The 17741-nt window shown below is 39.9% G+C and overlaps 2 protein-coding genes across 2 annotated transcripts; both read left to right on the forward strand.

Annotated features, from left to right (window-relative positions):
- The first annotated feature begins 1157 nt into the window (after positions 1-1157).
- LOC135699023 (uncharacterized) lies at positions 1158-2834 on the forward strand. The gene is made up of 4 exons (XM_065219208.1): positions 1158-1300; positions 1399-1484; positions 2037-2269; positions 2831-2834. Exons 1-4 carry the CDS (start codon positions 1243-1245, stop codon positions 2832-2834), a joined length of 381 nt encoding a protein of 126 aa, XP_065075280.1. The 5' UTR covers positions 1158-1242.
- Positions 2835-10520: 7686 nt separating this feature from the next.
- On the forward strand, positions 10521-11003 carry LOC135699021 (uncharacterized). Its single transcript, XM_065219206.1, has 2 exons — positions 10521-10844; positions 10909-11003. Exons 1-2 carry the CDS (start codon positions 10592-10594, stop codon positions 11001-11003), a joined length of 348 nt encoding a protein of 115 aa, XP_065075278.1. The 5' UTR covers positions 10521-10591.
- The last annotated feature ends 6738 nt before the right edge of the window (positions 11004-17741 follow it).

Below are 17741 nucleotides of genomic sequence, written 5' to 3' on the forward strand. Positions count from 1 at the left end.
GCTCAACACCAATGTAAAGTCCACAGTCTTCACATACAAAATGTTTTTCGTATTGATTTGCGGAAAAGAAATCATGGAATTTTCTGTACGTTTCCGGTAGAGTTTTGAACCCAATTATTAGATTCAACATTTTGAGGAGATCCACGAGAGCAGCATTCGTAAAGTTATGTCTCATGAATAAATTCATAAGCATAACCATGATCTCAAGTCTGGTAATAGCCAAATTAGGATGTACAGGTGATTGCATATATTCGTTCTCCTTTAATAAGAAAAAAATATGTAATCAATTATCCCAAGTTTCAGTTCAATCTGTCGAACCATCGAAAAATCCTCCTCAACGTCATAATAGCTTGTATTATCACATTCATCGTCGTTAATCTGGTCAGAATCATTTATGGCTTCGTCGTTATCTTGGTCGTTATTTTCTTCCATTCGTTCATCCAGACTTACACTTTTAACTTGGCTTTTTGTATTGTCGTTTTTTATCATTTCACTTGATAATGTTTTTTTTATTGCTACTAGTTCGTCATGAGCGGCTATGTTTCCAAATGTCCAAATGATGCATGATGTTCTACGGCGTCCTAAATACATATATATGTTTGTATTTGATAATATCAAGTTATGTGTCGTTTGACTTAGAATAACCGATTTCACAAAATTTGAACACAATACAATATCATCTGTAGCAGGAACTTCATCACAGACAATTGATGCGGGAAGTTGAAGAATATCTGGGGAATCTTTAGAGGATGTCAAGTTCTTCTGCAATCCAAAATTTTCTTTACGTAAGTTGAAAACCAACATGATGTATCATACAATTACCTTTTTTTGATCTTTTTGCAACCGGAGCACTTTTATTCAAGCCAAAAAGTTTACTCAATCGAGGAGCACGGGAACGCTTCATTTTTTCGATTTAATTTCGACTTTAACCAAATCAAAACAAAGCCCGAGTTTTCGTTGCTACAAAATAATATTGATAAACGTTCAAACCATTTACCTTTCTATATAATAAAATTCGAAAACATTGGTCATATATTTTCTCTAACGATACAAAATTTTACACTAACTTTATCGTGAACAGTTACACACATACTTTGGATATCCTCGTAGAGCTACCTATTTTACTCAATTTATAGGTAACCCAGTATTAGCGTGTATTGGCTTGAAACATCTTTGCTTTTGCGACGCCATTCCCCATTTTTTGTTCCAGAAGCTCACCGAAAGAGGAAGACTCGCTGCAAGATGCCGCCGAAACCTGCGCCGAAAAAGAAATGTGATCGCGTTAAAAAGCTGAATCAGCGTAAGTATAATTTAATTTCTACTCATTCTACCGGTAATAACACAAGTACTGGACTAAGTATTGAACGAAGACGAACACTTTTTTCTTTTCTCTTACAGGTGAATCGCGTCCAAATTCATCAGAAAATGTGGATCCAAATGCTCGTTCAGCGCATTCGCTGAATTCGGTAATGATACAGGAAGAGGTGAGTTGTGAAGATTGTTTACAATGAATATTGATTCTGCAGACACTTTCGAAGCAATCGCGGATCTCTAGATTATGATTCATTAATTCTCGCTTAAAAATTGAAAAGGGCCAATAATTTTTTTTAAGCAAACATTTGTAGGCCAGTTACTCGCTGACTGAAGTACGCCACGCAAACCAACAACATTATCGGGAGGGGTAGAGTTTCTCCTAGGAGTTGTTCACATATTACTTAACACTCTAAGGGGGGAGGGTCTGCCAAACTGTTACGGTCCATACAAGCATTTTAGAGTTCCCATACAAAATTTGTTACGTATGGGGAGAGGGGTCAAAATTTGTTAGCGTTAAGTAATATTTGAACGAGCCCCTACCCGATGATGTCGTTGGTTTGCATCGGCGTACTTCGGTTGGCAAGTGAAGGGCCTACAAATGTTTTTTTACAAAAAAATGTTGGCCCTTTTCAATTGTTCAGCGAGAGTTGACCTATCCGGATTAGACAAGATTTAATGGTGTTAAACATTCAGTAATACTAATCTGTTTTCTTTCTTTTCAGCTGAAAAAGCTTCTCGCTAGTCAAGGAGAGCATCTTACCCAGGCGGGATACACTTTTGTTTCGGCAAATGATCCCCAAATCAACGATTCCCCAGATCCAGAATCGCAAGATCCGCTTGCTTCATCTACGATGGCGTTTGAGGATGAGCAACAGTTGGATGACATCCACGAAGAAGAGGATAACCAAGTTAATCTGAAGGACGATACGCAAAAACAAATCCCGGATGTCACAATGCAAGATTCAGCTTTAAATCTGTCCATGCATGCATCGCCAAAAGTAAGCACCAATGCAACGCCGGCGCCTGAAGTCGCTTGCAGAGTGAGCGACCAGGAAGAAATGGAGGTGTTGCTTTTGCAACCTACGCATGACGGTGCAAGTGTTCCTCCACTTGTGGCAGATTCCTTGGCAGGCCCTTCTAGAGCTGTTGTTCCATGTTCTACAAATACCGAAAGATCCCAAATCATATTGGTGAACATTGTGGAACATGATCCTGTCCCGGATGGTGAAGTTTTGACAAACAAATTGTGCGCCACATGCTTGTCACTAGCTGACCAAATGATTCAAGAGGCTAACAAGAAGGTTAAGGACACAGCCAAAGAAGTCAAAAGGCTTCGCAAAAGGGCAGAAGAGGCTGAGCGAGCTAAAGTTCAGTCCGACGATCTGGCTCTATCTCTGTCACGAGAGTTACAGGATCTTAAGGAACAACAGAAGATTCCATCAGTAAGTATCGAAATGTAAAAATTTATATCATTATTAAAACTTTTATCCTAAAACATAATTATTATTTATTCCAGATGAGATTCACAACGAAACCGGAAATAGAAATATCTTATGAGAAGATTGTGGAGATCAATGATGAATCGTCAACCGACAGTCTGTTTGTAGCCAATTTGGCTATATTTTTCTTAGGAACCGAAAGGCTGAAACGTATGAGCTGTACCGGCAAACCGACACCACGTTTCATAAATCTACAGAACCCTGATGGTTCGTTGATGTACCCCGCCAGGGAGCAAATCGACCCAAAGATTTTTAAGTTTATTCACGGTAACTTTTGTTTATTATCAATTGTACTTATTGTTTATTATCGATGAAAAACAAATATTTTTTTATTTTCAGAAAAGCTGACCAAACGCGTAGCTCTTCGACTTGGAGTCCATAAGGTGAAGGAAGTATCGTTTGTGGCAAATGAGCATTTCGTTCGAAAATTCATCGCCCAAAAAATAAGCAACATGAATAAGGCCGATGCAAAACGCGTCCAAGATAAACCACAAGAAACTCTTCAATAGAAGCAGCAACTCTCGACTACACCATTGTTATGACCTTACATACTATTCCTTTCACTGCATTACTTTGTTAAAAGCGAAGTAGGGTACAGAAACCCGGATTATTGTTAAGATTCATACTTTTTGCATTTCATACTTTATGCTATTTTAAACTTACGAAAACAAATCTAAAAAGTGCAAAATATTTTGTTCAAACGAGGTTAAGGGTACTGAAACCCACATTACTGTTAAGTTTCGTTCTGTTTTGTTAAATAAAACATCAATTTTTAAAATTATATATATTTTTTTATTATCCAGAGCTGAGAGAATAAAAAAAAACTTATTAGAACATTACAATGTATGGTTAGAGGTTTATAAAACCATTCATTTACTCTATTATCAATCTTCTCGATATAATTGTTCAACCTCAAAAATAAATTAAAATTAATGGTTCAAAGTTCCTTTTAAAATCACATACGAACATTAAACACAATGGTTATAAGCAGCTCTTTTCAGAATATTGAATGAATGGTTCAAGAAAGGTTCGCTGAAAAAATATGTGTGAAAATTCTTCATTTTCAGTATGGTAATTATACTTAACAGCCTATTGATTTTATGGTTGACTCTCTTAAAACGATTTATGATATGGTTAAAATCATATTATCTATGGTTGAGCTATAGTTTGTAAACCATTGATGATATGGTAAGCTGGTGGAAGATAAACCATTCGTAGTATTGTTCAAGTATGTTTAGATTCTATGCGGGTTTTAAGTGTACACGTATTAAGTATGTGTCCAACACATATATATATTGTTTGTTGATCACATTGTAAAAATTCATGTGTGGTACACATAAAAACAATCTTTGAAATTTTATCAGTGTAGGATTTCAAGGTCATTTTTTCATTTTTAATTTTAAGTTTTTTTTTTCCTGTGCTTCCTGACGCATGACGAATATATACGTTTTATCTGCGGGATCGTATACCTTGTCTAATTTTACGTTTTTCGTTATAAGTCAGGTAGCACAGTAGAGCTTTTCTATCGATGATTTCAAGGCCATTTTAACGTTTTCAATACTATTTTGGGCATTTTATACCCTGTACAGACTACCCAAGTAACCGCTAATAGCCGGATATTCGCCTTTTGTGAAATATGAGGTTAATATAGGGCTTCAATACTTTTTATCAGCCATATATCAGCTTTATATTACAAAAAAGGGCGATTAGCGGGCTTGATGGTTACTTGGGTATGGCTTATATCAGGCTGTCTTGCAATACATAGTCTCATACATAGGATTTCGAGTAAAAACTAGATGTATGAGTGCTCATTGCAAGACAGCCTATATTACATGATATAAGCCATAGTCTGTACAGGGTAATACCAACAGTAGGAGGCGAACCAGCCCAGGCTGAAAGCCTCCCTAATAAAGATAAATTAATTAATTAATACCAACCGGTGAACACTCGTGTTTATTTCAGTTACCGTGGGGACGTTATTTGGGATTAGCCCCGGTCCCTTTCAAATTGTATCATTATTTATGATTGGTCCTTATATTTGAAATGACGTTTCAAATTCAAATTTAAATTCATCATTCGAATAATTGATTAATCGATTAATGAACCGAAAAGTAAAATATTTGTAATCGGTTATATCATGCCGATATAAGCATTAACATCTCCAGAGGATCATCACCGATCGTTTCAAACGTATGCTGCTTTCTCATTGGTGGAAAAATGGCAGCACAGTGAACAAAAAAATAATCGATTAGTTGTTAATCGAGTAATTAAAAAATGGGACATCTCTGATTTTGGTGTGATTGTTTTAATAAAAATGAGCGCAAAATTTCATCTCTACCGAAGGGGCAACAAAACCACAAAATAACCTTGAATACGGGGGTATTCATTGGATGAAAGGCACCGTGAAAGAGGACACTAAAATACTAAAATAGAAAGTTTTTTTTCCGACAGTTTCATCTTAGTATCATCTTTGGTAATACCGAAGTTTTGGAATGTTGAGAGTCATTTAGGCGTTTGTAAGATGCTTGTAGGCCTTTTTTTGTGTCTTTAAGGCCGTTTTAAACTTTTTAATGTTTTTTTTTTCGTTCCAGCAAATGAAGGCTTTCAAGCGTATTGAAGCGATTTCAGTGTCAAAGATTTTATTTATTCATACACTAATAAAAAATCAATGATTATTTGTATGTGCCCTACACATGAATTTTTGCAATGTGATAAACAAATGATATATATGTGTTGGACACATAGTTCTAACATAGAGGTAACTCTAAGACCACTGGGTCCCGAAGAAAATCATTATTATTTTTGGCTTACTCAGTACCAGAACAACGGTCCCAAGCAGTCCCAAGCTATTTCACTCACCCCTGCATGTTCTGCATGAATCCACACACCCCTGATGTTATCTGTCAAACTTTCATAGCGAATCAAAACAAACATAGTGTAGTAATAGAATTTCAACTAGAATAGGGTACGTTAATCGTTTGCTTGGGACCAATAGGCTACTAAAGTGGTGAGCCAATTTAAAATCGTTAGTTTCGTATTGATTGTTGGTTCTAATGTGTACACACAAAATACTATTCATTGACTCATAAATTCCATGTGTACCTCTGAGTGGATTCAGTTGATGTTGTTACATTTTGCCCACCATAGGCAAGTCAACTCCATTTCCCAATAAATCAGGCGTAACATTTGATAACGGCACAAAAGCTTTTGTAAACAAACTTTTTAAGGCCGTTTACACGTGAACCGAAGTACGCTCACGCAAACCAACAACATCATCGCATAGGAGCAACTATCACTTTTTCGAAAGTGGTATTGGTTTGCGTGGGCGTACTTTAGTTAGCGTGTAAAGGGCCTGAGCCGTTATCAAATGTTGCGCCTGAAATGTTCAAATATTTTTGAAAAAGTTAACATCCCAACATACCCACTTCCATGATACGAAAACAGAAACAACAAACAAATTTGCTTTTAAGAGTGAGAGACTAGCAACCATACGAAGAACGACGTATACAGCCTTCGTTGTTTGTGACGTTTTAAATACAAATACCACTCGCTGTGTCCCGCTCACGCCAATCTCTACCGAGATACATGCGCATAACATGCAACGCTGGTTCTGGGTTCAACACCTAGTTGGCACATCATGGCAGTTTTAGCCTTTTAGCTCAAATACGCGAACTGAATAGGCCTCTAAATCTCGTCATCTTGGAAAAAAGGCTTGATGATGCAGATTCCAATATTTTGTAGTTTTCCAATTAATTTAATTAGGGGAAATGGATGTAATGCCGGTCTAAATGCCCCTAATTTGAACCCATACATAAATTCAGCAATCAATTTCAATTTTGATCAAAACTATCCATTAGCACCGTTCCAATGACGCGTTCCACTTGATAAAATTGATAAATACGAGGATAAATAGCAGATTATTAGTGATGGGCCCAGTCTTAGATCCATAGGACAACATTAGAGCCATTTCCCCTATTACTGGGGAAAAAGTCAAAATCTTCCTATTTGAATCACTTTTATAAAAAAAATTTAAACTTATAATATTTAAAACAATACGTCTATGGGGTATCCCTTGAATTTTCCTACCCCGTAGTCATTGAAAAAAATATTTTTTTTAAATAGAAGCATTTTAAAATTTTAATCCTGGAACAGGAAAAATTGAGAAAGAAGAGGGAAAATAGAAATTATTGCAGGCAGAATCACGTAAAATTATCCGACAGTGTGGATTGAATATTCTGGATATGTGTGAGCACTGAATTGTGATTGTAATTGTCGACCATATATCTGGTTTACCCCCAGTGAAATATTCTCCAGTAGACTGATCGTATGTATGACCCTGAACGGTAGTTAAGCACCCCTTATACGCTTTTAACCATTCAAAGAAATAACTATCAAACCACATAGAAAAAAATGTTGTTGAAAATTACATCAAAAACAGCTGCACAGAGGTCATTCCAACCGGTGAACACTCGTGTTTATTTCAGTTACCGTGGGGACGTAATTTGTGATTAGACCCGGTCCCTTTCAAATTGTATCATTATTTATGAACGGTCCATATATTTGAAATGACGTTTCACATTCGTCTAGTGATGGCCGATTTTCATTCGAATAATCGTTTAATCGATTAACGAACCGAAAAGTAAACTATTTGTAATCGGTTAGATCATGCCGATATAAGCATTAATATCTCCACAGGATCTATAACGGATCGTTTCAAACATGTGCTGCACTCTCATTGGTGGAAAAATGGCAGCACAGCGAACAAAAAATAATCGATTAGTTGTTAATCGAGTAATTAAAAAATGGGACATCTCTGATTTTGGTGTGATTGTTTTAATAAAAATGAGCGCAAAATTTCATCTCTTCCGAGGGGGCAGCAAAACCACTAAATTACCTTCAATACGGGGGGTATTCATTGGATGAAAGAGGACACTAAAATAGAAAGTTTTTCTTCCGACAGTTTCATCTTAGTATTCATGAATGATGCATCTTTGGTCATTCCGCTGGTTGTGTAATATTACGTTTGTAATTTGCGTACCAACTTGGGCAACTTGCAAAATGTACCATTTGAGGTACTAGTTTAAAATAGTACAATCAACCGGTGGAAACTAACGATTTTAAATTGGCTCACTACTTGAATAGCCTATTGGTCCCAAGCAAACGATTAACGTACCCCATTCTAGTCGAAATTCTAGTACTACCCAATGTTTGTTTTGATTCGCTATGAAAGTTTGACAGATAACATTAGGGGTTCGAGGATTTTCCTTTGTTTTGAGGAGTGCATCGATTAGCTTGGGACCGAAGAGAGTACCAGAGCTGAGCCAAAAAGTTGAGCACGTTTCTTCGGGACCTTCTGGCACAAACGAAGTGACAGACGGAGCGGCTCGAAAGCTTTGGCGACTAACCTGCTATTTCAATTTTTCAGTGTACCACATGGCAATACCACTACTACTGGATTGTACCACATGGCAACACTACTACTAGATTGAACTAGCATTTTCACCAAATGTACTAGAATGTTTTGGTTCTATCTCTTTCACTCTACTCAAAACTGAAATGCATAAAAAAATGACAAAATGATACGCACTCTTTGCACACTGTCAAAGAAACATTGTACACAAAATCAACTTTGTTCAAATCAAAACAAAAAAACTAACCCATCTGGTGGATGATGGCACAGCTTCCAAGAAAATTCTATTACAGTGAACCACATTATTTAAATGGATTTCTTCGCCAGTTAGTCGTCTGTCACTTCGTTTGAGCTTCTGGTCTTAGAGTTACCTCTATGGTACCAGAGCTGAGCCAAAAAGTTGAGCACGTTATTTCGGGCAAGTTACCTCTTAGAGTTACCTCTATGGTACAACGTAACTCTAAGACAAGAAGGTCCCTAAGAAACGTGCTCAACTTTTTGGCTCACCTCTGGTACTCTCTTCGGTCCCAAGCTAGTCGAATCACCCCTCGAAACATATGAAAAACCAATAACCCCTCATTTTATCTGTCAAACTTTCATAGCGAATCATAACAAACATTGTGTAGTTCTAGAATTTCGACTAGAATGGGGTAAATTAATCGTTTGCTTGGGACCAATAGGCTAGTCAAGTAGTCAGCCAATTTAAAATCGTTAGTTTCGTATTGATTGTTGCCTTTACTGCTTTTAATAAGCCTTTTCTTCACATAATTCGGCAACTCTTTTTATTCAGCATTGTATCAACAATCAATACGAAACTATCGATTTGAAATTGGCTCACTGCTTGACTAGCCTTTTAGTCCCAAGTAAACGATTAACGTACCCCATTCTTGTCGGAATTCTAGTACTACACTATGTTTGTTTTGATTCGTAACACAACGTAAACAAAGGGATTGTCCTTCACCGCTCTATGGTACAACGTAACTCTAAGACAAGAAGGTCCCTAAGAAACGTGCTCAACTTTTTGGCTCACCTCTGGCACTCTCTTCGGTCCCAAGCTAGTCGAATCACCCCTCGAAACATAGGAAAATCCAATAACCCCTCATTTTATCTGTCAAACTTTCATAGCGAATCAAAACAAACATTGTGTAGTACTAGAATTTTGACTAGAATGGGATACGTTAATCGATTTGCTTGGGACCAGTTTATTTAAAATCGTTAGTTTCGTATCGATATTGATCCCTTGTAGTTTTTTTCTTCCTTTATTCATTTTCCGTCGATCTTGTTTTCCGTACTGAGTACCAATGCTACCGACGCCAGGGAGGCAGCTTCCATCCCTGGACCCTACCTATTAACCCATCAACTCATGAACCGGGGACCAACGGCTTTACTTCCCTTCCGAAGGAAGGCGTGATCAGAGATGTTATGCCTCAGAACATCCCGGCGGCGCCGACTGGGATTGAACCCAGGCCTGCTGGGGTGAGAGGCAATCACGCTTACCACTACACCACCGCTAACACAAAGTTTTACGAAGTAGGGGAAATGTAGGTAATGTCGGCCTGCATGTCCCTAATTTGGGCCCATCGCTAAAAGTCTGCTATTTATCAATTTTATCTAGATGAACGCGTCATTAGGACGGTACTAATGGATTTTTTTGGTCGCTATTGAAAATTTAGTCGATTGCTGAATTTATGTATGGACCCAAATTAGGGACATGTAGGCCGACATTACCTACATTTCCCCTATATAGTTTAAATTAGCTATGTGAAGAAATGGACTCAAGTACCATCATAGTTAACTCATCTTGATGACAAATCCCGATTTTAAAAGCACCAAACCAACTGTTACAAGCAAACCGATATGCTGTAACACACTTGCCCTTTAGATACGGCACATGCTATATCACTCTGCCACTAGTTGTACAGTAGGGAATGCTCCCATAAACCAGCAGCAGCGGGTGGCACTCCTTAGTATCCACGCCTTCGACCGAACTGTGAATAAAGAGCAACAACCACTACCACCGTTGTTTAACTGGTAAATAATGTGCCACTCCTACAACTCTATTTCCGCCGTTGGTATGGAATTTTGCTGAACTAGGAAAAACAGGGTTGGCAATAGTCCTAGCACTTTCCTCGAGCCAAGCATTGACCACATTTGAGTCCGCTCCTGGTGACTGTGGAAACCAACTGGGCGCGATAAATTTGATCCTTGACACACACACACACCACCCGTATTACAGCAGTAGCAGCAGTAACAGCAGATTGGCAATGCTCTCTGGCAGGCAGTTGTGATAAGGATCTTCAATCTTCAACACAAGTGAGAGTGAAGAATTGCGTCAATTTAAAAAAAAAAACAGCCCCACATATGAACGATGGACCACGAGGCGGAAGCCATTTTCGAACATGAAACCAACCTGGGACTACGAGTGTGGCATCTGTTGTTCCTCTGCCTCGGCTCGGTGCTGGGTATAGTGATTATGCTGTGCTGCTGCTTCCGGTTCCGAATTCCCCGTACCAAGCAGGACATCGAGGCGGATTACCAACGGAAGAAGCTGACCAGGAAATTTCGCGAACGATTGGACTGCATGAACAATGCCGAAATCGACGAGATGGATTTGATGAAAGGTTCGCTTCCCGATGGGTTTGATTGGAGGAATTTGTGATTTTGAATTTATTTATTTATTCGTAGCACTGGAACGAGTACGTGAGGAATGCCTTGTAGAGCAGCAGAAGAATGCGAATATTGATAACCAGATTGTGAATGACATCTACGGAAATGTCTAAGGATTTTTTATTGCGATTGCGATGTTCTTGTAATAAAATGGTGTCATTTGGCATCTTGAACTTTTGATGTACATGAGAAAGTTTTTCACTGTCTTTAAAGCGGCTTTCCACTTCCAGAAAGTTATTTTCTATTCCCAAGTTCAAATAATGGTTGTTTTATAGTAGTTTAGTTTTTAAGCAGTCTCTTTGCAGTACAAGTTTTTATCATATCTGAAATAATGTTTTTTTAGCTGTGTTCAAAATGTGTTAATGCCATTTCAAGTTATCTATTTACAGCCCAAATTTGAAAGTGATACGAGAATTTACGTATTCTCGGCAATCCAAGCAGCGTCCACGTTTCTATAAGCTTTTTCTCCATGTAACGCAAACATTTAGTAGTAAAATTTACGTTTATTTGCTGGTTTTCTTATGTATCAACATTTGGTGTAAATATTTCAATTGGTTAGCCTTTGGCTCTTCATCTTTGTTCTAGTTAATTGGTTATTCTAATGTGATGATTGCGTTTAGTGCTAATTTACAGAATACCCTTTATGGAATTGTTTTGGTTTGAATAAAAAAAATTGATAACCTACCTACTTGAGCACAGGAATCTGCCTAACTACTTAAACTAGGTTGCCAAATCACGAATGATCTGGTGGTTTGATCGCAGAAGGCGACTCTGAACCTTTCCAGCGTGGACGTCTTTCGCTCCTCGAGTGTTTGAAGACGTCGCCAGGTGGTACATCTCAGAATGACGAGTTCGCTGTGGACTGTTAAGGATCATTCTGAGGATCTTGTTTTTGATCCTCTGAAGCTTTAGCTGGTGGCACGTAGCACAACTCTCCCAGATTGGCATACCATACTCAATAGCCGGCAGAATGATCTGCTTGGGGACAGCAAGCTAGTTTTTGAGGGACAGGGTGGACTTCCTGTTTATCAGAGGGTAGAGTGACCTGATCAAGATGTTACACTTGGTAGATGTCTTTTCCACATGAGATCGGAATAGCAATTTGCTATCGAGAGTGAGACCAAGGTAGACTACTTCACTCGACCATTCAATGGGAGTGTTATCAAGATGGACCTTGACGTTAGCAGGTGGAACAAGCCAAGGTGAATTCTAGTGTGGAAACAGAATGGTTTGTGTTTTAGCTGCATTGATACAAATCTTCCAGCTCTTGAAATAGTCGGACAGAACGTCCAGGCCTGATTGTAGTTTACTCGCCAGAGCACGGACACTCGACCCTTATAGATGATGGAGATGTCATCTGCGAACATTGACAGGATACCACCACCCGGAAGGGGTGGAACGTCTGGCGTGAAAATGTTGAATAGGATAGGCCCAAGCAGGCTACCCTGAGGGACCCCTGCATCAACGTTGAACGTATCAGAGGGGACATTGTTCAAGTAGACCTGGAATGATCTGCCCGACAAGTAGTTTTTGGTGATCTTCACGAGGTGTATTGTTCTCAAAGTTCTGTGCAAAGTTATCCTGAATCGGATACAGGAGACGCGACTCTCCGACGGCAGCAGGCAGGATTTCGTGCCGGAAGATCTTGTGTGGACCATATTGTCACGCTCCGCATCATCCTGGAGCAGGTCAATGAATTCCAAGAGCCCCTTTATTTGGTATTCATAGACTACGAAAAAGCTTTCGACCGTCTCAATCACGAGAATCTGTGGGGCGCCCTGAGACGCAAGGGAGTCCCGGATAAAATCGTCAACCTCATCGAAGCGCAGTATGAGGCTTTCACGAATTATGCAGAGTTCTGCATAACGGTGCCTTGTCCGACCCTATCCGGGTAGTCGCAGGTGTGAGACAAGGATGTATACTATCACCGCTACTGTTTCTCATCGTAATCGACGAGATCATGGTAGGTGCAATTGACCGTGTACCGAACCGTGGGCTGCTTTGGCAGCCTATCACCATGGAGCATCTCAAAGACTTTGATTTGGCTGATGATGTTGCTCTACTAGCACAACGGCGCTCTGATATGCAAAGTAAGCTCAATGACCTAGCCGAACGCTCCTCTGCGGCGGGTCTCACCATCAACGTCAACAAGACTAAATCGTTGGATATCAACATGGGCAACCCTTCCAACTTTACGGTAGCGGGGCAAGCAGTGGAGAAGGTCGAAAGTTTCCAATATCTTGGCAGCTAAATAGCGTCGGACGACGGTACCAAGAGCGACATAGGTGCACGAATCAAGAAGGCTAGGGCTGCCTTTGCGAGTTTACTATTTTCAACTCAAACGTGAAATCTGTGTTGTTATACGCCAGCGAGACGTGGTGTGTATCAGCGGAGAACACTCAAAAGCTGCAGGTCTTCATCAACCGATGCCTGTGGTATATAATTCGTGCCTGGTGGCCTCACAACTGGATCTCGAATGCCGAGCTCCATCGTCGATGTCATCAGAAGCGGATAGCAACAGAAATTCGAGAGCGAATGTGGAGGTGGGTCGGCCACACACTTCGACGGGGCGGAAACGAAATCTGCAAGCAAGTGCTGGATTGGAATCCGGCAGGACATCGCAGCAGAGGCAGACCCAGGGGCTCATGGCGGCGGAGCCTCAATAAGGCGGCGGAACCTCAATGGGCCCAGGTCAAGGCAAAAGCGAGCAGCCGCCCAGGATGGAAGTCTTTCACGTTGGCCCTTTGCACCGCTGGTGGTGCACAGGACCCTTAAGTAAGTATGTTCACGAGGTAGATCGGAAAGTTGTATCGATGCAGCTTGTACACTAGACCATCATGCCAGACATTGTCGAACGCCTTCTCGAAGTCCAACAATGCCATGGCAGATGTATTGGAAACGGACTTATTCCGCTCGATGATGTTAGTAGCCAGTGCGAGTTGGTGGATGGAAGAGTGGCCTTTCCTAAACCCGAATTGCTCTTTGAGAAACATGTTATTATCATTTGAGAACACCAGCAAACGGCTGAGTATCAACTTTTCGAATAGCTTCGAGATTATTGACAAGAGGCTAACGGGGCGATAGTTTTTGGCACTGGTAGGTTTTTGCCAGGTTTGTGGATTGGAATGACTTTGGCTAACTTCCAGCATGCACTTATTGAAGACCGCTGCAAGGTACTCCAAGAAGTCAACACTCAAGTTTTTCAACTCGAGGGTGAGCACTCCATCGACACCAGCGACCTTCATGTCCTTCTTTGATTTAATGGCACCTATCACCTAATCAGTCGATATTCTACTATCATCATTCACATTGCCTCCAGTACGGCAGGCCCATGGGGGCTCACCATGGTTTGGCCAAGATTATGTGAAATCACAATATGTTGGCCAAGAGCATTGGCCTTTTCAACTGGGGTTATGAGTAGGGATGGGTCCAAGTTCTGGTCAACAGAGGAAAGTGGAGGGGAGAGAGCGAATCTTGTTGGTAAAATAGTTATTTCTGAGTCCCACCATCGTGGCCTGGATAATTTTGGTTAGCCTATTGACATTGGTCTTCAAGTGGGGCAACCCAGCAAGCTGGAACTGCCTACGAATGGTGTTACGGAGCCTGATAAGATCTTTGGTTGGGCTGCCAAGGTTCAGAGTTTGACTCACCTGTCTGGATGCTGGTACGTGTTGCTCCCTGGCACGGGATATCGCCTCTTCGATGGTTTGCAGACACCGATCGACTTCTTCGAACGACTCCGGTAGGACGTCGTAGTCGATTGCTGTGTCCACACAGCGCTGATACTGCTGCCAGTTGACACGATGATAATTTCGCCGGGAAACTTGAAACCTATTGGCCGAGGAACCTACTTCGGCCACCACCGGATAGTGGTCCGAGCTCAGTTCCTGATTGGCGACAGGTTGAGAGATGTTATCGTCAATGTTGCTGATGAAGATGTCGACGGTGGCATGAACTCCGGATCGACTCAACCGGGTGGGTGTGTCCGGACACAGGATGTTGTAGTGGGCTTCCTGCAGATCGTTCTGGTTTCGCCGACTATTGCCCAGGCTTGATGCTTGGCGTTCAGGTCGCCAGCGATGACGAAATTTTGCCGCCGTCGTGTTAGCTTGATGATGTCTCTTCGGAGGTCTGCGGCCGAGCCGTCCCTAATGTTGGTTTGCTTGGGGTAGTAGACCGCGATGATGGTGATTGGACCAAGCGATGTGCTCACCTCAACTCCGATAGTTTTCAGCTGGAAGCTTGGTAGTAGCCGGCAGCTGATGTTTCGTCTCGCAGCGATGGCCACTCCCCTCCCCCGGAGCTGGTGCGATCAAGCCTTGCGAGCCGAAATTCGGGAAGGAAGACGTTCAGTTCCGGCTTCAAGTGAGTCTCGGTGATGACGGCTATGACGGATTTCACGCCAACTCATCCAGTGGTTGGCAGCACCCTCTCAGAACCTTATGGAACTTTGTGGGTGTGGAGACTTAGCAATTTTAAGCAACTTTGCGTACTTATTTTTTTCAAAATTTATCTCGCCTAACATTTGATAAGGGTCAAAGTTTTTTGTCAATTTTTTTTCAAATCGATATAGCTTAAAAATGACAAGCCCTACAAAATAGTGATGTATGGCGAACTTTTAGCAAATAATCTGAAATTTTATAAAAAAATTTAAATAAATTAAAAAATTGGTTTCTACACTCTAAAAAAATATATTTAAAAATTAAAAGTCATTTTCCCAAAAATGCTACCTCTCAGATTTGCTTGATATTTTTTCTCATGAAAGGCAATATAATTACCTAACTTTTCTTCATACATCGCAAAGTGGGCGCTTTTAAGGAAAAAAAGTTGTAAGAACAACAACTTCTTCATGTTAATTTTTTTTTAGCGTGTTTCACTCAAAGTCGAATAGTAATACGCGCACAACCTTATTAAAATTCGATTAAACTTTATGGGTATACTTTTCGATAATCTGGGCGAAATCTAGCCTAACATTTGAAAACGGGTACAGAGAAGTTACCTGCAAATCGTCCAATAAGAGTTCAGAACAAAACGTTCTAATGAGGAACAGCCATCTCAGCATGGTTTGCACTTTCCTGTGATGGATTGTATTATAATATATGCATACACTCTATCCAACTTCTATAAAACCACCCTCAAATTGTTCCAAATCAACAGGTAAACTAAGTAAAAATCACTTAGTATGTTTTATTCATGAAAAGATTTCAATTCATGTATTTGTGATTAATTTAATTAGAAAAATAATCATTCATTTATTTTTATGTATTAGGTGTGTCCATTAGTAAGCAATATGCATATATGTTTATACCTCATCTCTCAAGTGAATACATATAATAGCGCAGGTAACTTAACGATTATTTAAGGCATGCCTAAAATAATCGTTAAGTTACCTGCTATATAGCAGTTATATAACAACGCAGGTAGTCACATGAGAGATATAAGGTATAAACTTAAAGCACCGCAGTCTGTTTCTACCGACATAATCTAATATTTAAGTTTGGTGATATCACAACAATGCTCATAGTTGCTGTAGTGCATAGTTGTTGAAAGTGTAGTGCTGCATAGTTGTTGAAACGAAAAAGTGTTTATATATACAACAATGGAAAAATCTGCTGAATTGATTATTAAAAGGGTGCAATGTAGTGCCAACATAAACAATCCTAAGCCGGCGCCGGTGGTGTAGTGGTAAGCGTGACTGCTTTCTAACACCCCAATGGGTCTGGGTTCAATCCCAGCCGAGGTCGGTGGGATTTTTCTGAGGCATAAAAATCTCTGGTCACGTCTTCCTTCGGAAGGGAAGTAAAACCGTTGGTCCCGGCCCATGTGTGTTGAATGGGTGCGATATCTTACGCAGGTGTGGAAGCTGCCTTCCTGCACATTCGATTGCCGTCCATGGATGGCAATCGATGTCCGTCGGTGATTGGCACTAGATTGCGGAACAGAGACCGACGTTAAATAAAGGAATGAAGATGAAATGAAGATAAACAATCCCAATTGCAGCCGCAATAATTTACGTAATTTATCATCAAGTCTCATAGAGAAAATACATTCATGGGGCTTTGATCATCAATTGGATGTAACAATGCGTATTTGTGAATCGTGTCGTGGAATTTTAGTGCACAATAGGACACCTCTCCCGAAAAAGAGGCGATCGGATGGAAAAGAATCAAGCCATGCTCGGAAGTTTGAAGAGCCGCAACCATCAACAAGTCATCAGCAATCAGAACATCAGGAATTTGATGATACACTAGGTAAATAATAATAACTTTAACTGTTTCAACTGTGTGGTTTAAGGATTGTACATCGAAGATACAACTTCATTTTCAACATTTTTTTAGCTGTTCAGTCATGTAAAAACTATACCTGGTACACAAAAATGTCATTGTTTTGTACCTATTTCTCAAAACATAATTTCTACTAAGCGATTTTCACATTCAAAGGAAACTCCGAAAAATTTCACTCTGTTTCCGATAGACTAATAATCAATGAAAAACTCAAATTATGTATGGAGAATTATAGGAAAATAAATTATGCACTAAACAAAAACACTAGAGTTTTCATTTATTAAAACACCATTCGAAATGCAGGAAAATCCTCTGTATTAGGCCCTTTCAAATGTTAGGCTAGATTTTTGTTTTAAGCACGCCCAGATTATCAAAAGGTCAAAATCTTTATGCTCATTAAGTTTCAACGGATTTTAATAAGGTTGTGCGCTTATTACTATTCGACTTTGAGTGAAACACGCTAAAAAAAATTAACATGAAAAAGTTGTTGTTCGAACAACTTTTTTTCCTTAAAAGCGCCCACTTTGCGATGTATGAAGAAAAGTTAGGTAATTATATTGCCTTTCA

This window comes from Ochlerotatus camptorhynchus, unplaced genomic scaffold (assembly GCF_037179485.1).
Source record: "Ochlerotatus camptorhynchus isolate MF236.1 unplaced genomic scaffold, CSIRO-AGI_Acam_v1.1 ptg000101l, whole genome shotgun sequence".
NCBI classification, from domain to species: Eukaryota; Metazoa; Arthropoda; class Insecta; order Diptera; family Culicidae; genus Ochlerotatus; species Ochlerotatus camptorhynchus.

Excerpts from the sequence above, each read along its gene's own strand:
- LOC135699021 (XM_065219206.1), top strand. The coding sequence starts at position 10,592 with ATGGACCACGAGGCGGAAGCCATTTTCGAACATGAAACCAACCTGGGA. Across the intron at positions 10,845-10,908 it reads CGAGATGGATTTGATGAAAG|CACTGGAACGAGTACGTGAG; the intron begins GTTCGCTTCCCG and ends ATTTATTCGTAG.
- LOC135699023 (XM_065219208.1), top strand. The coding sequence starts at position 1,243 with ATGCCGCCGAAACCTGCGCCGAAAAAGAAATGTGATCGCGTTAAAAAG. Across the intron at positions 1,301-1,398 it reads CGTTAAAAAGCTGAATCAGC|GTGAATCGCGTCCAAATTCA; the intron begins GTAAGTATAATT and ends TTTCTCTTACAG. Across the intron at positions 1,485-2,036 it reads CGGTAATGATACAGGAAGAG|CTGAAAAAGCTTCTCGCTAG; the intron begins GTGAGTTGTGAA and ends CTTTCTTTTCAG.